Raw genomic sequence first — 27,870 nt, forward strand, 5'->3', positions numbered from 1 at the left:
GGGGAAATTCATATATATATGTGTGTGTGTGTGTGTGTGTGTGTGTGTGTGTGTGTGTGTGTGTGTGTGTGTGTGTGTGTGTGTGTGTGTGTGTGTGTGTGTGTGTGTGTGTGTGTGTGTGTGTGTGTGTGTGTGTGTGTGTGTGTGTGTGTATAGTGGTGTGGGGGTAGTTTAACAGGTTTAACAGCAGAGGTCTTGGAGTAAACAGGTGTAACAGCTAGGTCTTGGAGTAGACCCTTGTTATAGGATGGGCTGCTCATGTGGGGAGATGACTTGGTGGGCTTGTAAGGATATGACAGGGAGTGTTGGTCTGTCTGAGGGTGGTGGAATAGGAGGTGAACAGAATGGGTCGGAGTGCATCACTATGTCACGCTCACTGGGATCTCCCAGTTGCCCCTTTCTGGGACACCGCTTCTGCCGCTGCAGCCTCCCCCCAGGGCTCCCCATCACTGTCCGCCCCCCTCTCCCTCTCCTCGTCCCCCCACTCGTCCTCCTCATCCTCATCTTCCTCCTCGAGGCTCTTCTCCTCCCTCTCTTTCTTGATGGCTTGGATGGCAGGGGGGGCGGAGGCGCTGTCCCCAGAGTCGCTGCTGTCCTCAAAGGCCTCGGGGTTCTCCAGCATCTCCCTGATCAGAGGAGGCATGGGGCCGGGGATCTCCATCTTCAGAGTGATGGCTCTCTCAGCACCTAGAGTACACAGAGAGACCCACGCATAAACATAAGTTTACATTCACATTGACACTTTAGCCATTTAGCCATCCAGAGTGACTTACAATCAGTTATTCATTGTTAATTATTTGTGGTACTATGTCTCTATCAATACTGATTGAATGCAGGAGTCTGAGGCTCTACTATATATGAATATTGATCTATGTGTCAGTATTGTGTTAGTATAGCCTGTGTTATGAATAAAGATCTAAGCTGTGCTATATATCTGTACTGACCCTTGGTGCTGATGCCCCTGAGGTCGGTGACCTTCATCAGCATGCGGGGGAACATGTGGGGCTTGTTGGGGCGTCTGCGGCGGGCGTAGATTTTCAGGGCCTCCAGGAGGGGTTCCTGTAGCTTGTCCACCTTCTGGGGCTCCTCCAGGTCCATACGATCTGAGGGAGAGAGCCAATCACACTGGGTCAGGAAGGGGGAGAGCCAATGATATGTATAAAAAGAGTCAGCAGCCAATAACATAGGGTCAGGGAGAAGAAAAAAAAGGAACGCAAATAGAAGAGGCAAGAGTCTGCTAAGTGTATTGTACCTAGGATATTGAGCCAGGGCTCTAAATTCAGAATATTAATTGGTAGCACGAGTGCTCCCAACTTATACAAGTTAGGAGCACAACATTAAATGTACGAGCACCAATTGAGATATAGCCTATACTGGGCCTATATGTACTGTATTCTAACTGCTTCTGATACTGTTCCCTAGAAACTAATATGTAACCCTGTAAATAAATGTGTGTTATAAAATACTAAAATGTTGATACAATTACCTGTCATTGAAATTACAAAGTCATTTGTCGAATGTTAGGTTTCTAAATTGTGTAAAAGAGTAATTGTACTACTGAGATTACATCGAAAATTGTAGATGAAAGAGATTAGTCACTCATTCATTGCTATCATCATTGATCTCCTGAAGAAGCTATCCCTGTAACTTTCTTTCTGTGTCCCCAACTATTCAGATATGGCCTACCAGTTACCAGGTTATTAGCTAGCCAGCTAGGTAACAGGGCTGAACAAAGTGTAAGCAAATGAATGTAAAATGCGAAGAAACAAGACGTTTTCGCTGTAGTAATGGTACAACCATGATGCTAATGAATATGTGTTCGCTTTTGTCTCTAGGGCACTCGGAAACAACGGTAGAGCGAAATCATTACAACAATTATCTAGGCGCATTGGTTCTCCCAAATAAAAATTCAAGGTCTCACAGCAAAATGTTTAGGAGCATATGCCACCAAAATGGTCACATATTATTATTGAGACATGTGCGTGCACACACAAACAGTAGTACCTCCACAGATCAAGCAGATGGCGCTGAGGAGGCCGGTTTCTGTGTCGTCCATCTCCAGAGGCAGCAGCTGGCCAGCAAAGGCAAACACCAGCTCTGTGAGAGGGCCAAAGCCTGCGTTGTGCATCTGGGTCCGGTTCAGGGTCAGCCCGTCGGAGAAGGTCATTGTGTCCTGCTCCGGAGTGTAGCGAGTGCAGATCCTCAGCATCTGAGAGGAGAGGATGGAGAGGTTAGGGGAATAAATGACAACAAAGATGATGAAAAGGGAGGGTTAGGAAGAGGGGGTGTGTAAATTGTAGGGAGTGGCAAAGGATTGAGGATAGTGACATGTTGATTGTGTGTTAAGGGAAAGAGGAGTATTGATAGAGCATTGTGAGGGAAAGAGAGAAGTATATAGGTTGTAGTGTGGGAGAGAAGAGTGAAAATGTAGGGAGAGAGCAGTGAGGGAGAGAGGAATACAGACAGAGTGGAGGTGGAGGGAGAGAGCAGTGAGGGAGAGAGGAGTACAGACAGAGTGGAGGTGGAGGGAGAGAGCAGTGAGGGAGAGAGGAGTACAGACAGAGTGGAGGTGGAGGGAGAGAGCAGTGAGGGAGAGAGGAGTACAGACAGAGTGGAGGTGGAGGGAGAGAGCAGTGAGGGAGAGAGGAGTACAGACAGAGTGGAGGTGGAGGGAGAGAGCAGTGAGGGAGAGAGGAGTACAGACAGAGTGGAGGTGGAGGGAGAGAGCAGTGAGGGAGAGAGGAGTACAGACAGATTGGAGGTGGAGGGAGAGAGGTGTTCAGGTACCAGTATATCCAGACAGGCTGATTTGAGGAGAGTGATCTGGTCCGCGATGGTGAGGGTGGTGAAGCCTGGCAGGCGCTTGGCAAACTCCACTATCTTGATGATGCACTTGGTGGAGAGTTCACTGAACTTATCCCACAGCCCCAGATCCAACTGTACACGGTGGTCTGCACTGGAGTTCTGGAATAGGAGAGAGAGGGCTAAGGTGTGTGTGTGTGTGTGTGTGTGTGTGTGTGTGTGTGTGTGTGTGTGTGTGTGTGTGTGTGTGTGTGTGTGTGTGTGTGTGTGTGTGTGTGTGTGTGTGTGTGTGTGTGTGTGTGTGTGTGTGTGTGTGTGTGTGTGTGTGTGTGTGTGTGTGTGTGTGTGTGTGTGTGTGTGTGTGTGACTCACTGTAGTGTATTTGCCCAGCTGAACAAGTGAGGGAAAGGTATCTTTGTGGGCCTTGCTGACTTTGTTGACTAGCTCCTCCAGTTCTCCACTGAGCTCATAGCTCTCCAGCAACACCACCTCCTCCTTCACATCCTTCTTCTTCTTGTTCCTGTCATTACGCACTGCTGCATGACAGAGAAGAAGAAGGAGCGACGATAAGTGAGAGAGTAAGGGAAAGTGGTGGATTGGTGGTGCTTATAATATCCATTTATAGGGGCCATATTGTGATTTCAGTGTAAACCCTTTCTATCCCAATACACACACTTACAGACATAAACTGTAGTGACATCCCTTTACAAATTCTTTGCCACCCAATCACTCTCACAACCTCTCTGTATTCAAGCAGTCTCTGATCTCCTCACACCTTTACATTTGAGCATAACTTACCCAGCAAGCAAACTGGACAAAACGGGTTGTAACGGCATCCCTCTGATGCACTGTTACTCACCTTCTTTGGACATGCCAACCTCAAAGCACTTTTGCAGCCGGCAGTACTGACAGCGATTACGGGTCACCTTGTTGATCTGACAGTTCTTGTCTCGGTGGCAGGTATACACCATGTTCTTCTGAATACTGCGCCGGAAGAATCCCTGAGAGAGTGAAGAGAGAGAGAGACCGAGGGAGAGAGACAGAGAAATACCAACAGACCAAGAGAGAGTAAAATAGAGAGAAATAAGGCATTAAAACATCCTTAATGGTCACAAGACCATATCTCTGGAGCATAGATGGAATATGTCTCACTACATGGCCACAGGAGGTTATTTCAGCCCATGCCCTGAGATAAAGATTAGACCAGAGGACAGCACAGGTGTCTTTACATCGTGTAATGTCTCAGAATAGGGTTTGTTTGTGTACGCATTGTCTGTATATGTCATGTATTTGCTTGTGTTACACATCCTGTCTGTGTAACGAGCCTTCAGAAAGTAGTCATACCCCTTGACTTATTCCACATTTTGTTGTGTTACACCCGGAATTCAACGTGCATTTCATTGTTTTTTCCCCGGGCTCCTATCTCTACACACAATAGAAATTGCATCAAATTTATTGAAAATGAAATACAGAAATATTTCAAACTATTTACACCACTGAGTCAATACTTTGTAGAAGCCCCTTTAGCAGTGATTACAGCTTTGACTCGTGTTGGGTATGTCTGTATCAGCTTTGACTCGTGTTGGGTATGTCTGTATCAGCTTTGACTCGTGTTGGGTTTCCTCAAGCTCCGTTACGGTAGATGGAGAACGACAGTAACCTGATATCTTCAAGTCGATCCACCAATTTTAAATGGGATTCAAGTCTGGGCTTGGCTGGGACACTTTCCAATTCTTGTCCTGAAGCCATTACAGAATTGCTTTGGCTGAAAACTTGGGGTCTATTGTCCTGTTGGAATGTAAATATTCGCCCCAGTCTAAGGTTGTTTGCACTCTGAAGGAGGTTCTCATCAATAATTTGCCTGTATTTGACTTCATTCATTGTTCCCTCCATCCTTACCAGTCACCCAATCCTTGATGCTGAAAAGCATCCCCGTAGCATGGTGCTGCCACCACCATGCTTAATGGTAGAGATGGTGTTAGACGGGCGATGAGCCTGGTTTTCTCCAGACATAACATTGTGCATTCAGGCCAAAGAGTTCCATTTTGGTCTCTGACCACAGAATCTTTTGCTTCATGCTCTCAGAGTCTTTCACTTGCCTATTTGCCAGGCGTGCTGTCGTGTGCTTTTTTCTCAGGAATGGCTTCCGTCTGGCCCCTCTCCCATAAGCCTAGATTGGTGAAGTGCTTTAGAGAAATGTCCTTCTGGCAGGTTCTCCCATCTCAGCCAAGGAACTCTGTAGTTCTGTCAGAGTGCTCATTGGGTTCTTGGTCACCTCCCTGTCCAAGGTTCTTCTTACCCGGTTATTCAGTTTGGTCAAACGGCCAACTCTAGGCAGAGTCTGGGTAGTTCCATATTTAAATTTAAACTCTAATGATGGAGACCATTGTTCTCTTTGAAACTTTCAACACTTTAGAAATAGTTGTATACCCTTCCCCAGATATATACCTCATCATAATTATCGCTGCGATCTACAGACAGTTCCTTGGACTTCATGGTATAGTTTCTACTCTGACATGCACATCTTATTCCTTAAAGTTTTATGACAGACTACAACTATTTGTGTATTTCTACCACCTACAGTGCGGGGTCTTCTTCTTTGATATTATTGCCGCCCGCAAACAAATACTGTAGCTGCATGCCGCCACCTACTGTTTTGGCTGTATATCAGCACAAATAATTAACAAAATAAACAATACAAAACTCAATGTACTCCAGATTCAACTGCCAACGCCCATCCCTACAGGCTCTGGGGTCTGAGAAGGAAGGGCATCTTCAGACAGTATTCTACGCAATGTTTTGGCAATGAAGTCCTGGAAATCCCAAAAACGTTTCAGCCACAGATACTATTATGTTCAGTTTCTTATTTTGTTTGTTTGTGCAGTACAATAAACCACATCTCTGATAAACACCATGAACCCTACTTTCTTCACAATCAGCATATCAGTTTCCCTCAACTGTTGAACAACACTCTGAATCTCCACAGTCTGCGGAGCATCCACCGCCATATCTTCAGCTCTCCCCGCTGATTCAACTATTTCATGTGCCTTCGTGTAGGAGACCTGCTGTATAGACCTGACCCTTACCACTTCATACTCCTTTACCCTAACCTGGCTCTCTGGGGAATTGGGAACATGGTTGCATCACAATTACAACATCGTAGAGCCTCAGATTCTTCCACAACATTCCTTTGGCACACACTTGATACAAAACAACGGCTTGGACACAGAAGCTCTCACTGCACATATCCCAACTTCACGTGAAGGGAGATACTCTTCGTCAAACATCAATAATACCGACAGGCTTTCTTCTTTTCCCCATTCACTACACACTACACTATTAAGCCGGCGTGCTCCAACTACTCCTGTATGCCACTTGTGAAGTCGACACCTTTTAATGGTGCTCTGCTACAAAAATCTAAACTCTCCACTTCATAACTCGGTAGTTTGTTGATCCTTAATGCCTTTTCCTTCTGCTCTTGTGACACACAAGAAATCAAAACAAAAACACTTCTGGTCCCTCTCACCGATTCCACCTTGATACTTCAAACGGATCTCCCAAAAATCAATTGTTAGTGAACCTTACTCCAACCAAAAACCTATACTCATTAACAACTTTCACCCTTTTAATTCAATTTTCCTTTATCACTGTCTTCCCCTCTTCAGCCAAACTGCAAGGATTCACTCTCTCCACCAATGTCACTCCCACTGAGCCAGAACCATTCTTCACATCCTTGGAACGAGGCCCGAACTCGGCAGTCCTCACCGTGGGTACTTCTTCCACAGTCCCGTCAGGTTCCATCTCCGAGCTACTATCGCATGTATCCCTCTTTTTACACGTCACCAATCTTCCTCAACTCAACTCATTCTTGGCTGTCGTCACTACACCTGCCACTGCAATTGATTCACCCTCACTCTTGTCACGTTCAATTTCATTTTCTAGCTCTTCCAGAAGTTCTGTGCAATCCTCCAATTCATATTCACTCAGGACATATTTCACTTTTCTTCTGTTTCCCTTGTCCACCATCTTCTCATTCAGCAAGTCTTCCAGAAGGTTTGTACAATCCCCCACTCCATATTTATTCATAATATGTCCCAGGTTCTTCCTTTTGCCCTTGTCCAACATCTTCTCCTTCAGCAAGTCTTCCAGAAGGTTTGTACAATCCCCCACTCCATATTTATTCATAATATGTCCCAGGTTCTTCCTTTTGCCCTTGTCCACCATCTTCTTGAATCCATGCCCCTGCAACCTCAGCTAGCGCTTCCTCATCTCGCCAAAGCCACTCCTGTTCATCTGCGTTCCTGACATGCACTGTCAACTGTGGGACCTTATATAGCCAGGTGTGTTTCTTTCTAAATCATGTCCAACCATTTGAATTGACCACAGGTGGACTCCAATCAAGTTGTAGCGACCTTTCAAGGGTGATCAAAGGAAATTGGATGCACCTGAGCTCAATTTGGAGTGTCATAGGAAAGGGATGTGAATACTTATCTAAATGAGACATTTATATATTTCATTTTCAATACATTTGCAAAAATTTCAAAAAATGGTTTTAACCATAGGGTAGTTGTGTAGATGGGTCAGAGAGAGAAGACAATGAATTCAGACTGTAACACAACAAAATATGGCAGGCTATGAATACTATGAATACTTTGTGAAGGCATTTATGACTGGGTATATTGTGTCTCTCTGTTTTGATGTGTCTCACCTTGCAACCCTCACAGGAGCTGACCCCATAGTGGTAGCCAGAGGACTTGTCCTGGCACACGAAACAGGGCTTGTAAATGCGGGGAGGAGGGGGTGGAGAGGGTGAACTGGGCACCATCTCCTCAGAGCTGGTGCTCTGGGTCTCCACTGCTGCTCAGAGAGAGAGAGCGAGAAGAGAGAGAGAGAGAGAGAGAAGAGAGAGAGAGAGTAAGAGCGAGAGAGAGAGAGAGAGAGAGAGAGAGAGAGAGAGAGAGAGAGAGAGAGAGAGAGAGAGAGAGAGAGAGAGAGAGAGAGAGAGAGAGAGAGAGAGAGAGAGAGAGAGAGAGAGAGAGAGAGAGAGAGAGAGAGAGAGAGAGAGAGAGAGAGAGAGAGAGAGAGAGAGAGAGAGAGAGAGAGAGAGAGAGAGAGAGAGAGAGAGAGAGAGAGAGAGAGAGAGAGAGAGAGAGAGAGAGAGAGAGAGAGAGAGAGAGAGAGAGAGAGAGAGAGAGAGAGAGAGAGAGAGAGAGAGAGAGAGAGAGAGAGAGAGAGAGAGAGAGAGAGAGAGAGAGAGAGAGAGAGAGAGAGAGAGAGAGAGAGAGAGAGAGAGAGAGAGAGAGAGAGAGAGAGAGAGAGAGAGAGAGAGAGCGAGAGAGAGAGAGAGAGAGAGAGAGAGAGAGAGAGAGAGAGAGAGAGAGAGAGAGAGAGAGAAGAGAGCGAGAGCGAGAGCGAGAGAGAGACAAGGGGGACAAAGAAGTCATAGACATTATCTTACTGCACATTTCAGTACTGAAGCTAATAGGTACACTTCATGTCAGAGGATGAACATGAACATATTTCTTTCTTCCTGATGGGGGGAGAGGGAAAGAGACACAATTAGCTGATGGACAGATGGCTACACTGATAAAATCGTTATCGGCAGATGAGATTTGATTGGTGTCTCCACTACTGGTTAGAGGGGGTGGAGCATACCTCTGACTGTCTGACTGACTGTCAGCTAAATGGTGTGTGTGGGTGTCTTTTTTATTTGAATGCCAGCTCAACCCGAAATACTTATATACCTATAGACACATTTGAACAAACAGACTGAAGGTAATCTCGTGATGGCACCACGTTCTTAGGAAACTATGCAGTATTTTTAATTTTTTTATGCATTAATTCTTACACTGTTACCCCAGGAAATGTTAAGTCTTATTACATAGAGCCGGGAAGAACCATTGGATATAAGAGCAACATCAACCAACATTACGACCAGGAATACGACTTTCCCAAAGCGGATCCTCTGTTTGGACCACCACCAAGGAGAATGGATCGGATCCCAGCCGGCGACCCAAAACAACGGCGCCGCAGACTCTGGTCAGGCTCTGTAGACGGGCACATTGCGCACCGCTCCCGAGCACACTACTCGCCAATGTCCAGTCTCTTGACAACAAGGCCGACGAAATTCAAGCAAGGGTTGCCTTCTAGAGAGACATCAGAGATTGTAACATTCTCTGTTTCACGGAAACATGGCTCACTCCGGATATGTTATCAGAGTCGGTACAGCCACCCGGTTTCTTCACGCATGGCGCCAACAGAAAAAAAAACATCTCTCAGGTAAGAAGAAGGGTGGGGGTTTATGCCTTATGATTAACGAGTCGTGGTGTGATCATAACAGCATACAGGATCTCAAGTCCTTTGGTTCACCTGACCTAGAATTCCTTACAATCAAATGCTGACCGCATTATCTACCAAGAGAATTATCTTTGACTATAATCACAGCCGTGTATATTCCCCCCCAAGCAGACACCTTGATGGACCTGAAAGAACTTCATTGGACTCTACGTAAACTGGAAACCACATATCCTGAGGCTGCATTTATTGTAGCAAGGCTAATCTGAAAACAAGGCTTCCTAAATGTTATCAGCATATCAAATGCGCGACCTGGGCTGGCGAAATTCTTGATTATTGCTACTCTAACTTCGCATACAAAGCCCTCCGTCGCCCTCCTGTCAGCAAATCTGACCATGACTCCATTTTGCGCTGCTTTTAATCATGGCAAGGCGCCCGAAAACATGACCAAATACAAACAGTGTAGCTATTCCCTCTGTAAGGCAATCAAACAAGCTAAGCGTCAGCATAGAGACAAAGTAGAGTCGCAATTGAACGGCTCAGACACGAGACATATTACATTTACATTTACATTTAAGTCATTTAGCAGACGCTCTTATCCAGAGCGACTTACAAATTGGTGCATTCACCTTATGACATCCAGTGGAACAACCACTTTACAATAGTGCATCTAAGTATTTTAAGGGGGGGGTGAGAAGGATTACTTTATCCTATCCTAGGTATTCCTTAAAGAGGTGGGGTTTCAGGTGTCTCCGGAAGGTGGTGATTGACTCCGCTGTCCTGGCGTCGTGAGGGAGTTTGTTCCACCATTGGGGAGCCAGAGCAGCGAACAGTTTTGACTGAGCTGAGCGGGAACTGTACTTCCTCAGTGGTAGGGAGGCGAGCAGGCCAGAGGTGGATGAACGCAGTGCCCTTATTTGGGTGTAGGGCCTGATCAGAGCCTGGAGGTACTGAGGTGCCGTTCCCCTCACAGCTCCGTAGGCAAGCACCATGGTCTTGTAGCGGATGCGAGCTTCAACTGGAAGCCAGTGGAGAGAGCGGAGGAGCGGGGTGACGTGAGAGAACTTGGGAAGGTTGAACACTAGATGGGCTGCGGCGTTCTGGATGAGTTGTAGGGGTTTAATGGCACAGGCAGGGAGCCCAGCCAACAGCGAGTTGCAGTAATCCAGACGGGAGATGACAAGTGCCTGGATTAGGACCTGCGCCGCTTCCTGTGTGAGGCAGGGTCGTACTCTGCGGATGTTGTAGAGCATGAACCTACAGGAACGGGCCACCGCCTTGATGTTAGTTGAGAACGACAGTTTGTTGTCCAGGATCACGCCAAGGTTCTTAGCGCTCTGGGAGGAGGACACAATGGAGTTGTCAACCGTGATGGCGAGATCATGGAACGGGCAGTCCTTCCCCGGGAGGAAGAGCAGCTCCGTCTTGCCGAAGTTCAGCTTGAGGTGGTGATCCGTCATCCACACTGATATGTCTGCCAGACATGCAGAGATGCGATTCGCCACCTGGTCATCAGAAGGGGGAAAGGAGAAGATTAATTGTGTGTCGTCTGCATAGCAATGATAGGAGAGACCATGTGAGGTTATGACAGAGCCAAGTGACTTGGTGTATAGCGAGAATAGGAGAGGGCCTAGAACAGAGCCCTGGGGGACACCAGTGGTGAGAGCGCGTGGTGAGGAGACAGATTCTCGCCACGCCACCTGGTAGGAGCGACCTGTCAGGTAGGACGCAATCCACATATGTGGCAGGGTCTACAGCCAATCATGGAGTACAAACACAAAACCAGCCCCGTCGTGGACACCGACGTCTTGCTCCCAGACAAACTAAACAACTTATTTGCTCTCTTTGAGGACAATACAGTGCCACTGACACGGCCGGCCACCAAAACCTGCGGGCTCTCCTTCACCGCAGCCAACGTGAGTAAAACATTTAAATGTGTTAACCCTCGCAGGGCTGCAGGCCCAGACGGCATCCCTAGCCTCAGAGGATGCGCAGACCATGAATCCCTATCCCAGTCGGCTGTTCCCACATGCTTCAAGAGGGCCACCATTGTTCCTGTACCCAAGAAAGCTAAGGTAACTGAGCTAAATGACTATCGCCCCATAGCACTCACTTCCGTCATCACGAAATGCTTTGAGAGACTAGTCAAGGATCATATCTCCTCCACCCTACCTGACACCCTAGACCCACTCCAATTTCCTTACCATCCCAATAGGTCCACAGACGACGCAAATCGCAATCACACTGCACACTGCCCTAACCCATCTTGACAAGAGGAATACCTATGTACAAATGCTGTTCATCAATTACAGCTCAGCATTTAACACCATAGTACCCTCCAAACTCGTCATTAAGCTCGAGACCCTGGGTCTCGACCCCGCCCTGTGCAACTGGGTCCTGGACATTCTGACGGGCCGCCCCCAAGTGATGAGGGTGGCAAAAATACATCTCCACCCCGCTGATCCGCAACACTGGGGCCCCACAAGGGTGCGTTTTCAGCCCTCTCCTGTACTCCCTGTTCACTCATGACTGCGTGGCCATGCACGCCTCCAACTCAATCATCAAGTTTGCAGACAACACTACAGTGGTAGGCTTGATTACCAACAATGATGAGACGGCCTACAGGGAGGAGGTGAGGGCCCTTGGAGTGTGGTGTCAGGAAAATAACCTCACACTCAACATCAACAAAACAAAGGAGATGATTGTGGACTTCAGGAAACAGCAGAGGGCGCACCCCCCTATCCACATCGACGGAACAGTAGTGGAGAAGGTGGAAAGTTTTATGTTCCTCGGCGTACACATCACGGACAAACTGAAATGGTCCACCCACACAGAGAGCGTGGTGGAGAAGGCGAAACAGCGCCTCTTCTACCTCAGGAGGCTAAAGAAATTTGGCTTGTCACCAAAAACACTCACAAACTTTTACAGATGCACAATCGAGAGTATCTCCGCCTGGTACGGCAACTGCTCCGCCCACAACCATAAGGTTCTCCAGAGTGTAGTGAGGTCTGCAAAACGCATCACCGGGGGCAAACTACCTGCCGTCCAGGACACCTACACCACCTGATGTCACAGGAAGGACAAAAAGATCATCAAGGACAACAACCACCCGAGCCACTGCCTGTTCACCCCGCTATCATCCAGAAGGCGAGGTCAGTACAGGTGCATCAAAGCTGGGACTGAGCTTCTATCTCAAGGCCATCAGACTGTTAAACAGCCATCACTAACATTGAGTGGCTGCTTCCAACATACTGACTCAAATCTCTAGCCACTTTAATAATAAAAAATTGGATGTAATAAATGTATCAGTAGTCACTTTAAACAATGGCACTATATATGTTTACATACCCTACATTATTCATCTCATATGTATATACTGTACTCTATACCATCTACTGCATCTTGTTTACATACCCTACATTATTCATCTCATATGTATATACTGGTACTCTATACCATCTACTGCATCTGGCCTATGCCTTTCAGCCATCGCTCATCCATATATTTATATGTACATATTCTTATTAATTAATTTAAAATTGTGGGTATAAGGTAGTTGTTAGATTACTTGTTAGATATTACTGTACGGTCGCTACACTTGCATTAACATCTGCTAACCATGTGTATGTGACCAATAAAATGTGATTTCATTTGAATTGTTTATGAGACTCTGCTGTCTCCCTCTGTCCCTCCCTTCTGTGTTTCAGGGGGAAAATGCACCACAATATAATATCATTTGCTTTGCGAAAGGAAAAGTCATTCAACTGCTACCAGCAAAATAAACAACGCAAAATACACACACACAGACAAACATTTTTATACACAAAGACACGATGGACCCCAGATGAGCGAAACCTTTGTCCATGTCTGGAAAAAATGTGTTTTTTTCACCTTTTTAATCAGACTATTTCAAGTCTTTGCACAATATAGCTACTAAATATAACTTAAAATGCACTGGGGTTTTTTCCTGACTTCACAGACAAAACATATCAGCATACATTTGCATAGATATACACACACATAGATTTATAAATGGTCAAAAAGCTCATATACCCATACATTTATCCACATTCACTGACCAAGCCCCCAAACCAATCCTCTCTAACATTCCTTTCAACTTTCACCTTCAGTCACCTCAACTTCACCTCCCCATGCCCATCCACAAAACCCCCTGTTTTCTCTTGTTTCTTGGCCCTAAATTCCTCAGCGCAGGCTGGCCAGGGTTTAATAGAGGCCCAGGCTCATAAGCTGACCTATAAAGGCTGTGTCTGGGCTGGGAAGGAGGCCCCCGACCAGGCCGACAACCTCTTTATTGGGATCCAGTCACCTTGGATAGCCATTCACACCAACAGCTGAACTCTTGCATCCCTGCCCCTTATTATTATAATTTTTAAATACCAAAATGGAGTTGCCACCTTGAATGGATAGAACAGCGCTGCCCCAAATGGGGACCTCTACACACCCCTAACCCTCCCCCTCGACCCCCTTCCAGCCCCCTCTCTCACACTGGGGCCTGCGTTTAACAAGTGGCAAGACTTCAAAAAGAGGAGAAAAGGGAATAATCTAATAAAAGAAGAGGAGACAAATTAAGAGAGAAAAAGAGAGGGTGAAATATATGGGAGTTAAGAGGACAGAGGGCTCCCAGTAGGTAGAGAGGTGGAATAAAACTCTGGCCCTTTAGCTTTGACCTTGCTTGTAAGACCCCCACTACCACTACCATTAGTTCTAACTACCAACAGCCTAAAAGTATACTACCACCACTACCATTAGTTCTAACTACCAACAGCCTAACAGTATACTACCACCACTACCATTAGTTCCAACTACCAACAGCCTAACAGTATACTATCACCACTACCATTAGCACCAGCTACCAGTAGCCTAACAGTCTACTACTGCCACAACCAATAACATTAATACTAGCTACCAACAGCCTAACAGTATACTACCACCACTACCATTAGCACCAGCTACCAGTAGCAGTATACTACCACCATGACCAATACCATTAATACTAGCTACCAACAGCCTAACAATATACTACCACCACTACCATTAGCACCAGCTACCAGTAGCCTATCAGTATACTACCATCACTACCATTAGTTCTGACTACCAACAGCCTAACAGTATACTACCACCACTACCATTAGCACCAGCTACCAGTAGCCTAACAGTATACTACCACCATGACCAATAGGTCCCTCTCACCCCACCCCCCCTAAGTTTTAGATGCACTATTGTTAAGTGACTGTCCCACTGGATGTCATAAGGTGAATGCACCAATTTGTAAGTCGCTCTGGATAAGAGCCTCTGCTAAATGACTTAAATGTAAAATGTAATGTAAATGCAATACCATTAATACTAGCTACCAACAGCCTAACAGTATACTACCACCACTACCATTAGCACCAGCTACCAGTAGCCTATCAGTATACTACCACCACTACCATTAGTTCTAACTACCAACAGCCTAACAGTATACTACCACCACTACCATTAGCACCAGCTACCAGTAGCCTAACAGTATACTACCACCATGACCAATACCATTAATACTAGCTACCAACAGCCTAACAGTATACTACCACCACTACCATTAGCACCAGCTACCAGTAGCCTAACAGTCTACTACCACCATGACCAATACCATTAATACTAGCTACCAACAGCCTAACAGTATACTACCACCACTACCATTAGCACCAGCTACCAGTAGCCTAACAGTCTACTACCACCACAACCAATACCATTAATACTAGCTACCAACAGCCTAACAGTATACTACCACCACTACCATTAGCACCAGCTACCAGTAGCCTAACAGTATACTACCACCACTACCATTAGCACCAGCTACCAGTAGCCTAACAGTATACTACCACCACTACCATTAGCACCAGCTACCAGTAGCCTAACAGTCTACTACCACCACTACCATTAGCACCAGCTACCAGTAGCCTAACAGTCTACTACCACCATGACCAATACCATTAATACTAGCTACCAACAGCCTAACATTATACTACCACCACTACCACTACCATTAGCATCAGCTATCAGTAGCCTAACAGTCTACTACCACTATTACCAATACCATTAATACTAGCTACCAACAGCCTAACAGTATACTACCACCACTACCATTAGCACCAGCTACCAGTAGCCTAACAGTATACTACCACCATTACCATTAGCACCAGCTACCAGTAGCCTAACAGTATACTACCACCATTACCATTAGCACCAGCTACCAGTAGCCTAACAGTATACTACCACCATTACCATTATCACCAGCTACCAGTAGCCTAACAGTCTACTACCACCATGACCAATATCATTAATACTAGCTACCAACAGCCTAACAGTATACTACCACCACTACCATTAGCACCAGCTACCAGTAGCCCAACAGTATACTACCACCATTACCAATACCATTAAGAAATAATAATAATTTAAAAAAGGTTCAATTTAAACACACCTTTATGGGGTTAGGGTTCCATCATGGCCATATTAACATGTTATAGATGGAGGATTACCTGTTCTAATTAGCCATATGCTTCCCCAAACACCTCTGTGTAAATGGAAGACATGTTGTCACTGAAAAATACTGTTGGATGCAGCTGTGTTAAAACCAGTCAAAACAGTGTTCAGTAAGTGTGTATTTTGCATTCATGAAATTATTTTGATGTGATGTGAAAGTGGAGGGATTTATGTTTTTAGAACCGTATCACAACTGAGAATAGATTCATGTTTAGATGGAGTATTTGGCTGTTTTGGCTTCTAGAGCCAATGCCCCCTTTAAACAGAACATGTAAGGTCATTGGACTAAGGAGTAAAGTTTGGCTTTTTTATTGTCACATACACTGCAGTGAAATATGTTGTTTCACAGGGTCAGACATAGCATTTAGACGCCACCGGAGCAAATTACGGTGCTTTGCTGAAGCACATCAACCAACTTTTCACCTTGTCGGCTCAGATATTTGAAAGAGCAACCTTACTGGCCCAACAGTCTAACCACTAGGCTACCTGCCACCCAATACCATTAGTCCTAGTTTTTCAAGCCGATTTAAGTCAAAACTGTAACTAGGCCACTCAGGGACATTCAATGTCTTCTAGGTAAGCAACTCCAGTGTATATTTGGCCTTTTAGGTTATTGTCCTGCTGAAAGGTGAATTTGTCTCCCAGTGTCTGCTGGAAAGCAGACTTAAAGAGATTTTCTTCTAGGATTTTGACTCTGCTTATCTCTATTCCGTTTCTATTTATCCCCAAAAAAAGACCTAGTCCTTGCTGATGACAAGCATACCCATAACATGATGCAACCACCACCATGCTTAAAAATATGAAGAGTGGTACTCAGTGATGTCTTATGTTGGATTTGCCCCAGACATAATATTTTGTATTCAGGACATAAATGTCATTTCTTTTTTTGCAGTTTTACTTTAGTGCTTTATTGCAAACCAGATGCATGTTTTGAAATAACCTTCTCATCACACTGTCAGCTAGGTTCGTATGCTAATTAATTACTTAAAAATCATACTATGTGATTTTCTGTATTTTTGTTTTAGATTCCGTCTCTCACAGTTGAAGTGTACCTATGATAACAATTACAGACCTCTACATGCTTTGTAAGTAGGAAAACCTGCAAAATCGGCAGTTTATCAAATACTTGTTCTCCCCACTGTATGTGCTTTCTTGAGCAGGGGGACCTTGCGGGCGCTGCAGGATTTCAGTCCTTCACGGTGTAGTGTGTTATCAATTGTTTTCTTGGTGATTATGGTCCCAGCTGCCTTGAGATCATTGACAAGATCCTCCTGTGTAGTTCTGGGCTGATTCCTCACCGTTCTCATGATCATTGCAACTCCACAAGGTGAGATCTTGCATGGAGCCCCAGGCCCGAGGGAGATTGACAGTTCTTTTGTGTTTCTTCCACTAGTGAATAATCGCACCAACTGTTGTCACCTTCTCACCAAGCTGCTTGGCGATGGTCTTGTAGCTCATTCCAGCCTTGTGTAGGTTACAATCTTGTCCCTGACATCCTTGGAGAGCTCTTTGGTGGAAAGTTTGGAATCGATTGATTGATTGCTTCTGTGGACAGGTGTCTTTTATACAGGTAACAAACTGAGATTAGGAGCACTCCCTTTAAGAGTGTGCTCCTAATCTCAGCTCGTTACCTGTATAAAAGACACCTGGGAGGCAGAAATCTTTCTGATTGAGAGGGGGTCAAATACTTATTTCCCTCATTAAAATGCAAATCAATTTATAACATTTTTGACATGCGTTTTTCTGGATTTCTTTTGTTGTTATTCTGTCTCTCACTGTTCAAATAAACCTACCATTAAAATGATAGACGGATCATTTCTTTGTCAGTGGGCAACGTACAAAATCACCAGAGGATCAAATACTTTTTTCCTTCACTGTATGTAACTGTTTTAAAGTCCCTGAGCGGAAGGACGCATGTATCTTTTTAGTGACTGGTTGTATTGATACACTATCCAACGTGTAATTAATAACTTCACCATACCTTACAGTGGTAGTCATTCAAAAATCATGTTAAACACTACTATTGCACCCAGAGTGAGTCCATGCAACTTATTACGTGACTTGTTAAGCACATTTTTACTCCTGAACTTCTTTAGGCTTGCCATAACAAAGTGGTTGAATACTTATTGACTCATGACATTTCAGTTTTAAATTTTTAATTAATTTGTCAAAATTTAAAAAAAAGATAATTCCACTTTGAAGTTATTGTGTGTAGGCCAGTGACACAAAATATCAATTGAAAACATTTTTATTCAGGCTGTAACACAAATCAATGTATAAGTCAAGGGGTGTGAATACTTTTTGAAGGCACTGTATGTACATATTATGTACATTGAAATGCAGAGAAAGAGAGAAGATCCTAGATCCACCTGACTGGAAGAGACAGCCTTAGCCTGAAAAAATGCCGCTCTCTCCTTTTCCATCCCCCCCGATGTCCGTGACCCTACGGAAATGTAATTAGCATATCAAAAAAATCCTAATAAAATGACGTCTGTTAAAGTTAAACATATCTGCTTTTTTTGCAATGGGTGGGTCTTAATCCACCGCATCCACAGATGTCCCACTTCTGCATCTGCGGTAAAAGGTGGTGAACTAGAGCGGTGTTTGTCAGACTACAAGACATCCCGAAACTCGGTCTTCTCACAAAATCGTCTGTAGTTTCCGAACGGTTTGGATGCTACAACAGCCAAATTGTGAAGGAGCTTTAGTTAAGACCGTACGCTAACTTTTCATCCATATGTCATATACATTGCCCTATTGGGACTGTGAAGAATTTTTTCTTATTTTGCCTCTATACTCAAATTGTTTTATTTGAACTCAAACAATGACTATAAGGTTAAAACCTGTACAGGAGCGGTGTCCCTCCCGCGGGACAGTTGAGGTAACGTAGGCTAATTTTGATTAGCATGAGGTTGTAAGTAACAAGAACATTTCCCAGGACATAGACATATCTGATATGGGCAGAAAGCTTAAATTCTTGTTAATCTGCACTGTCCAATTTACAGTAGATATTACAGTGAAATAATACCATGCTATTGTTGGAGGAGAGTGCACACTTATGAATTTGAAAATGTATTAATAAACCAGTTAGGCACATTTGGGCAGTCTTGATACAACACTTAGAACAGAAATACAATGGTTCATTGAATCAGTCTAAAATGTTGCACATACACTGCTGCTATCTAGTGGCCAAAATCTAAATGGTGCCTAGATTCCTAAGTCATATATTGGCCTTTCTCTTGCATTTCAAAGATGATAAAGTGTTATAGTCTCCTACATTAATTTCACATTTCCACAAACCTCAAAGTGTTTCCTTTCAAATGGTATCAAGAATATGCATATCCTTGCTTCAATCCCTGAGCTACAGGCAGTTAGATTCGGGTATGTCATTTTTGGCGAAAATTGAAAAAGGGTCTGATCCTGTGCAGACTATCAACTTTAATTTGAGGGTTTTCTCACCCATATCGGGTGAACTGTTTACAAATTACAGCACCTTTTGTACATAGTCCACCCATTTTAGGACATCAAAGTATTAGGATAAATTCACTTATGTGCATTAAAGTAGTAAAAAGTTCATTATTTTTTCCCATATTCATAGCACACAAATGCATCCAAATTTGTTCGATACATTTGCTGTTTGTTTTGGTTGTGTTTCAGATTATTTTGTGCGCAACAGAAATGAATGGTAAATAATGTATTGTGTTATTTTTGAGTCACCTTTATTGTAAATAAGAATATAATATGTTTCTAGACACTTCTACATTAATGTGGATTCTACATTAATGTGGACCATGATTACGGATAATCCGAAATAAATCTTTAATAATGATGAGTGAGACAGCTAACACAGACAAATATCATACCCCCAAGACATGCTAAACAATAAAAGGGGAGGTTAGCATTTCTGGGGAGGGGGTATGATATTTGTGAGTCTGTAACGGTTTACCTGATATGGATGAAAATACCTTCAAATTAAAGCTGACAGTTTGCACTAAATACAAACGTTTGGATTGTAGAGTCAAAAGAAGAAAAAATAAATCACTGTCCCAATAATTATGGTGGTTACTGCATGTCATATGGATCTTACAGGTGAGAAATATCCAGCATACGCATGTGCTCACACACAGTCTTGTTTCACTAAACTTTGCCCTAACCTTAACCCCAACCCTAACTCCTAACCTTAACCCTTAACCCGAAACCTTTAAACCCTAACCCTAATTGTAACCCTAATATAATTCTAACACTAACCCTAACCCCCCTAGAAATAGCCTTCTGGTCCCCAAAAGTAAAATTAAACATGTTCACACACACACACACACACACACACACACACACACACACACACACACACACACACACACACACACACACACACACACACACACACACACACACACACACACACACACACACACACACACACACACACACACACACACACACACACACACACACACACACAGTGTGTTGAATGTATGCCATGATAAAGGGATCCTTTCATTTTCTGTCTTCAGCGTGGTTGTGTGGGCGACAGTGTGACGCATCGCCTGAGGGGCAGCTCAGACGTCTCAGGGTTGGGCTTCAGCCAGAATAGGGCACTGACAGACCCTCTCAAAGGGATGTTACTATGGAGTATCTACACAAGTCTATATTTCTTAAAGTGGCCTTGTGATTTTGTTTACGTTTGCCTTCCCTTGTATATTTCTCTAATAGTCCTTAAAAGAGGCACATTTTGGATCCTCAACAAAATAGTTTTAGGGGCAGTAGTTTTTCCTAACCCAGTGATCTGACCAGGAAAAAACTAATGTCCTAGTTATACCATGGCAATACGCAATAGTAGTTTTCCCTGGTCAGGTCTGATGATGTTATGTAGTTCTCTAATTAAACAATAAGGCCTAAGGGGGTGTGGTATATGGCCAATATACCATGGCTAAGGGCTGTTCTTAGGCAATTATCATTACAAACTGGTTGGTTCGAGCCCTGAATGCTGATTGGCTGACAGCTGGTGTAAATCAGACCGTATACCATGGGGATGACAAAACATGTATTTATACTGCTCTAATTACATTGGTAACCAGTTTATAATAGCAATAAGGCACCTCGGTGATTTGTGGTATACAGAAATCTCTAGATAATGCCATTGTGTATTTAAGCAATAATGCCTGAGGGAGTGTGGCATATGGTTAATATACCATGGCTAAGGCCTGCATCCAGGCACTCCGCATTGCGTCTTGCATAAGAACAGCCCTTAGCCGTGGTATATTGGCCATATACCACACTCCCTCAGGCATTATTGCTTAAATACACAATGGCATTTTCTAGAGATTTCTGTTGTGGCAACATTATGGAATCTCAGTACATGACTGTAGGCGCTCAGTTTTAAATTGGCCATGCACCAATCTATGGTGCTATCAGGTCTCTAAAGACTCATTTGGTTTGCAAATTCACATTTTACATAACTTCTCGCCTCACAAAATGTTCAGGAATGTCCTGTGGAATGTGTGTGTGTTTGTGAATGTGTGTGAGCGTGGGTTGGCTTCAACATAGGAACATGTTGAAATGTTTGTAATGGTTTTCAGTGTTACTTTCAGTGTGAAACAGAGGAACAACAACACACACACACACACACACACACACACACACACACACACACACACACACACACACACACACACACACACACACACACACACACACACACACACACACACACACACACACACACACACACACACACACACACACACACACACACACACACACACACACACACACACACACACACACACACACACACACACACACACACACACACCACCTAAGCCTGATCTGAAGGAGAAAATGGAGACTACATTAACAGTCATCCCATTCAGTAAATACCAACAAACAGGGAAAAAAATCCCATGTGTGTCTTCAAACCCATATCCTCTACCATTACCACTCACTCTTTGAACTGAGCATGCTGTGGGCAGTATGAATGTCTGAAATGATTTAATGGGTGGTTGTAGGTCTATTTGTTCAGATAACCTATAGGAAAAAGATGGGCCTGAACCCCAGGAGAGGATATGCTGATTGTGTATATGTGTGTGCGGGGAGATTACATTTCTGTCAAATGTGGAACAGTGGCACTTCCTTTCATCAGCCGTTATTAAGTTTAATACCTGCAACCCCCCCCCCCCCTCCTTCCTCACCTCCTTTCCCCTGCCTGGCCTGTCCCATATCCCCCACTCCCTACCTCTCTCCCTCCTCCTGCCTTCCTGCCCTGTTGGGAGGAAGAGTGCTTCCTGTCATTGGGAGCCTCTTTGAAAGGAAAGGCTGTGATAAAACCAGGCTACTGTCAAGGAGATGGCTCCATAAAAACAGAAACACCAAACACAGAGGAAAGAGGGGGTCACACACAAACACACAAGTGCACACCAATGCACGCACACACACAATCCGGGAGGAATTATCACACCCTTACTAGAATGACACAGCGATGTGGGCTCCCGAGTGGCACAGCAGTCTAAGGCACTGCATCTCAGTGCACTACAGTCCCTGGATTGAATTCAGGGTGTATTACATCTGGCCCTGATTGGGAGTCCCATATGGCGTTGCACAATTGGCCCAGCGTCGTCTGGATTTGGCCGGTGTCAGCAGTCATTGTAAATAAGAATTTGTTCTTAACTGACTTTCCTAGTTAAATAAATAAAATGGAGCACACACACAAACTGACAGATAACATGGATTTTAACGCAGCAAGTTCACCTACCAAGGATGAGTTTGTGCAATCATCCCACTCAGGAAGCACTAATTAATGTCTTACTATTGTATATGTTAACTCTATAAATACAACTGTGCAGAATCTGATGCAGTGTTTTTAATGTAATATTTACTCCCATATGTTTTTCTCCTAACAGAGACAGGAAGGCAGGGCTTCTCTGTGTGGGTGGTGGGGGATGGGGGGGAATTGTAATTACCTGTGGTTAATATCCTCTTGGCTTCATAGTTACATGATGGCGGTTTTCGATAGGCTACCTCTTGTCCAGCACATGCAATGTGGAAGATTGATGTGTGAGGGATTGATTGATGTGTGAGGGATTGATTGATGTATGAGGGATTGATTGATGTATGAGGGATTGATTGATGTATGAGGGATTGATTGATGTATGAGGGATTGATTGATGTATGAGGGATTGATTGATGTATGAGGGATTGATTGATGTGTGAGGGATTGATTGATGTATGAGGGATTGATTGATGTATGAGGGATTGATTGATGTGTGAGGGATTGATTGATGTGTGAGGGATTGATTGATGTGTGAGGGATTGATTGATGTATGAGGGATTGATTGATGTATGAGGGATTGATTGATGTATGAGGGATTGATTGATGTGTGAGGGATTGATTGATGTGTGAGGGATTGATTGATGTGTGAGGGATTGATTGATGTATGAGGGATTGATTGATGTATGAGGGATTGATTGATGTGTGAGGGATTGATTGATGTGTGAGGGATTGATTGATGTGTGAGGGATTGATTGATGTGTGAGGGATTGATTGATGTGTGAGGGATTGATTGATGTATGAGGGATTGATTGATGTATGAGGGATTGATTGATGTGTGAGGGATTGATTGATGTGTGAGGGATTGATTGATGTGTGAGGGATTGTTTGATGTATGAGGGATTGATTGATGTATGAGGGATTGATTGATGTGTGAGGGATTGATTGATGTATGAGGGATTGATTGATGTATGAGGGATTGATTGATGTATGAGGGATTGATTGATGTATGAGGGATTGATTGATGTGTGAGGGATTGATTGATGTATGAGGGATTGCCCCTCTCATTCAGCGGTCTGCAAACAAGGCCGCCTTTCTTCTTTACAACACCTCATCAAGCTACCTTTTTATTTTGCACATTTTTTTGATGAAACAGAGTCAACGTATCCCCTCATCTCCACTACTCTCGAACTAGCTCTAGTATCAGCACAGCACTTTCCTGTCAGATGACCAACACCATTCTTCAAACAGCCACGCCTTCCTAAACCCACCTTGACAACCAACAACACTAAGACACACACACACACACACATACACTACCGAATTCCCAAATGTTCCCATTGTTTCCTAACATCTAACCATTGAAGTCAATGTGTTGTGGCCATGGATGGGAAAGACTTATGACACAACAAGGAGTGGAATTAAAGAGTTTGAGACAAGATGGAACAAGATGGAACAAGACTAGGTGGAACAGACTATTCACTTCAATGGGTGACGCAGTGCTGCCTGGCTTCTGCCTCATGCTAACTGGTTCTCAATAATTTTCCCAAGATAATGCCATTACTTTGAAGATTGTTTGAGCTATATGAAATTGGCAAACAATTTGTCATTACTTTCAAAGTGGTTCAGTCATCGCAATTACTAAATCACTCATCTGACTGAGCGAGGTTCGAGTATCCAAATAACCTAGCTACGAAACCCACAAGTCATTTCAGCTCACTTGCATCCATGACAACTACTTTGTGTTTGCATTTTAAGAGTGAAATGCTCAATCAGTATATCAACGTATCAGTCTCTCAAAATCAATACATTTTGTGTGGTCGGCTGGTATAGCACATCAGAATAAAATCCAGCTAGTAACTCGAGTGCAATTCAAACATACACTACTACACTACTACTAGGCTTCACTACTACTACTACACATAGACATAATCAAGTTCGTGGAGAGTGACGGGGTGGAACATGGAGTCCTTCTCCACTGGCCCTGGCCCAGTGGCACTATGTGAAGGCCAGCCTAAAGGCGTCCCAGGACAATGTGTAGGACCCATAGGAGTGGACGCACCATGGGACGGACAGCCCATATTATTTACTGTGTTCCCTTGCCCACTGAAGTCAGGCTATAAAATGCCATTAACGAATTCCATCACCGGCCTGTGAAATCTGTGCAGGCACACAGAGGGATGGCCGTCTAAGCGCTGGGACAGACACACGAAGCACACACAGACGCACACACACACACACGCACGCACGCACACACACACACACACACACACACACACACACACACACACACACACACACACACACACACACACACACACACACACACACACACACACACACACACACACACACACACACACACACACACACACACACACACACACACACACACACACACTGGGTGTATTCTCTCTCATTCTCCCTCTCAACCCACTCAGCTACCATCTACCTCACAAATAGTATTTCCCTCTGTCTCCCTATCCTTGTCTTAGACAGATTCAATCAAACTGGCCCTAGTATGTTTGTGTATTTTTTTACTTTACAAACTGCTGCCTTTGTGCATACAGGAAATGTATTATGAAAACTAAAACATAAACCTGTGAGGAGTGTAAAAGTATTTGGCATTTTTTATTTGACCATGAAAAGTGTGTTTATGCTTTACTAAATATTGCAATGTAGGTTTGATTCTCCCTGTCCATTGAAATATGCTCACCTTGCAGTTCATCTTCAACCATATTGTTTCATCCTGAAGCCATAGCACTTTAGTCAAACTACGTTGAACAAAAACATCAATGCAACTTGTAAAGTGTTGGTCCCATGTTTCATAAGCTGAAATAAAAGATCCCCAAAATTGTTCGTACACACAAAAAGCTTATTTCTTTCAAATGTTGTGAAAAAATGTGTTTACATCTCTCTTAGTGAGAATTTTTCCTTTATCAGAATAATCCATCCACCTGACAGGTGTGGCATATGAAGAAGCTGATTAAACAGCATGATCATTACACAGGTGCACCTTGTGCTGGGGGGACAATAAAAGGCCACAAAAATGTGCTGTTTTGTCACACAACACAAATGTCTAAAGATTTTAGGGAGCATGCAGTTGGCATGATGCTGACTGCAGGAATGTCCACCAGAGCTGTTATCCGAGAATTCAATGTTCATTTCTCTACCATAAACCGCCTCCAACGTCGTTTTGGAGAATTTGGCAGTACGTCCAGCCAGCCTCACAACCACAGACCACGTGTATATCGTTGTGTGGGTGAGCGGTTTGCTTTTGTCAACGTTGTGAACAGAGTGCCCCATGGTGGCAGTGGGGTTATGGTATAGACAAGCATAAGCTACAGACAACAACACATTTTATCGATGGCAATTTGAATGCACAGAGATACCGTGACAAGATCCTGTGGCCCATAGTCACGCTGCATGAGATAAATGGTGGCATTCTTTAAGGTATCTGAGACCAATTGACGCATATTTGTATTCCTAGTCATGTGAAATTCATAGATTAGGGTCTGAATTTATTTATATTGACTGATTTTCTAAAATAAACTGTAACTCAATAACATCTTTGAAATTGTTGCATGCTGCATCACCCTATTTCACCTGACCTTCCTAACATACAGTAGCTATGGTGTGGCTACATGACCATCAAGGCGGTTTTGTATAAGACATTAAGGTGAGAGAGCGGAGAATCATAGAGAGTCAGGGGTATACTCCTAGAGAAGACATGCTGGTGTATTCTCTGCTGAAAGGATGAAACCCCCTGAGTACAGAAGAAGTGATGGAATTATAGGGGGTAAATGTTCATCCCTGATCAAACCCCCTCCACTTCTCTTTCATCCCTCTCTTCTTACTGGCCCGTCACCGCAGGCAGTTTCATCTCTTAATTGAGCCTTTTGTAATTATAATTGATTAATTAAAGACCTTCATTAAAGGCGAACACATTATGTTTATCGATTCTGACAAGACAAAGACCCGACTGTATGCATGATTCAGTGAGATGAACACACACACAGCAGCAAACTCTTAAGCACTCAAAATAATGCTATGTAACAGTGTTGCTTCAGTGTAAGTGTTGTATCCGCCCCTCTCCTCGCCCCAACCTGGGCCGAATCAGGGACCCTCTGAACACATCAACAACTGCCTCCCACAAAGCACCGTAACCCATCGCTGCACAAAAACTGTGGCCCTTGCAGAGCAAGGGAAACAACTATTTCAAGGACTCAGAGAGAGTGACGTGACTTACACCAGTTACACTTGTTTGGTATTGCTTTCATCATTGTACAGTACAGTGCCTACTTTATACTCAGTAGTGTTTAAAATGATCCCTTTCTCTTTATTTTTTAGGAAGCCCACTATTGTGCAACGAGGGACACACAAGCACACACACATATGCGCGCGCACGCACACACACACACACACACACACACACACACACACACACACACACACACACACACACACACACACACACACACACACACACACACACACACACACACACACACACACACACACACACACACACACACACACACACACACACACACACACACACACACACACACACACACACACACACACACACACACACACACACAGGTCTTGACTTTGGCCTGTATGTGCTCTCTCCATAACCTCTGACATTTAAACAAAGGGAGGCAGAGAGGTCTTGAACTCTCACATTAAAACAACAAAAAACAGGAAAGATAGCCACACACAGACACAGACACACATACACACAGATGCACACAAACCCCCCCCCACACACCCCAGGGCCCTCTGAATGCCTATCCCAGATTATTAGAATTTAGAGAAGTAACATGATCAAGTTCCACACTGTGACAGAGACTCTATTCCAATCTACCCCCTGGATGGATCCTCCACACACAGGTTGGCTGTGTTGATACTAGTGCTGATACTTTGTGCTCTCCTGTAGGCCAAACATTCTATTCTGCTGGTGTCATATGAGAAAGACCTACAGCCTTCCGAATATTTACGTTATCAAATTCGTGTTTGGCAAGGTGAGGATGAGTCATAGCTAGCTCATCCATCTGAAAGAGAAACAATGAGGGCTAACCGGTGTGAATATAGTGGGGGAATTACACCTCTTCGCCAGTTATTTGGAACAGAGGATTGAAACAGAACACCGGTCTAAAGAAGAACACTCAATGCTCTTAGCTCTCTCTCTCTCTTCTCTCGCCACCGCCAGGGCCATCCACACACAACTCCACACCTATCAAAGGACATTTTTCTAGTCTATATCCTGTGTTCTCATTCTCACTCTTTCTCAAACTCCCTAACAACTGATAGTATTTTGTGAAGAGAACCAACTGCTGTAGACTACAATAAGAGACCATTAGTTTATAAACACAACTTAATTCGTTCAAGGTGTTCGTGGAAAAATAGATCTTGTTCTCTTCAACTGAAAAGTGTTGTGATGGCCACTATGCACATTT

At 44.0% G+C, this 27,870-nt stretch overlaps 1 protein-coding gene across 2 annotated transcripts in view; it reads right to left on the bottom strand.

Moving 5' to 3' along the window:
- Window positions 1–235: 235 nt before the first annotated feature.
- Window positions 236–27,870, bottom strand: part of LOC124031220 (retinoic acid receptor gamma-A-like) — an 87,463-nt gene continuing 59,828 nt past the window's right edge. For both annotated transcript variants that reach the window (XM_046342242.1, XM_046342243.1), the window contains 7 exons: window positions 7,511–7,659; window positions 3,662–3,803; window positions 3,175–3,338; window positions 2,788–2,964; window positions 2,005–2,209; window positions 945–1,103; window positions 236–687 (listed from right to left, as the gene is read on the bottom strand). In XM_046342242.1, the coding sequence (XP_046198198.1) occupies window positions 374–687; window positions 945–1,103; window positions 2,005–2,209; window positions 2,788–2,964; window positions 3,175–3,338; window positions 3,662–3,803; window positions 7,511–7,659 (1,310 nt within the window). In that variant the 3' untranslated portion in view covers window positions 236–373. The remainder of the gene's footprint in view (window positions 688–944; window positions 1,104–2,004; window positions 2,210–2,787; window positions 2,965–3,174; window positions 3,339–3,661; window positions 3,804–7,510; window positions 7,660–27,870) is intronic.

Source organism: Oncorhynchus gorbuscha, linkage group LG03, assembly GCF_021184085.1.
Source record: "Oncorhynchus gorbuscha isolate QuinsamMale2020 ecotype Even-year linkage group LG03, OgorEven_v1.0, whole genome shotgun sequence".
In the NCBI taxonomy this organism is placed as follows: Eukaryota; Metazoa; Chordata; class Actinopteri; order Salmoniformes; family Salmonidae; genus Oncorhynchus; species Oncorhynchus gorbuscha.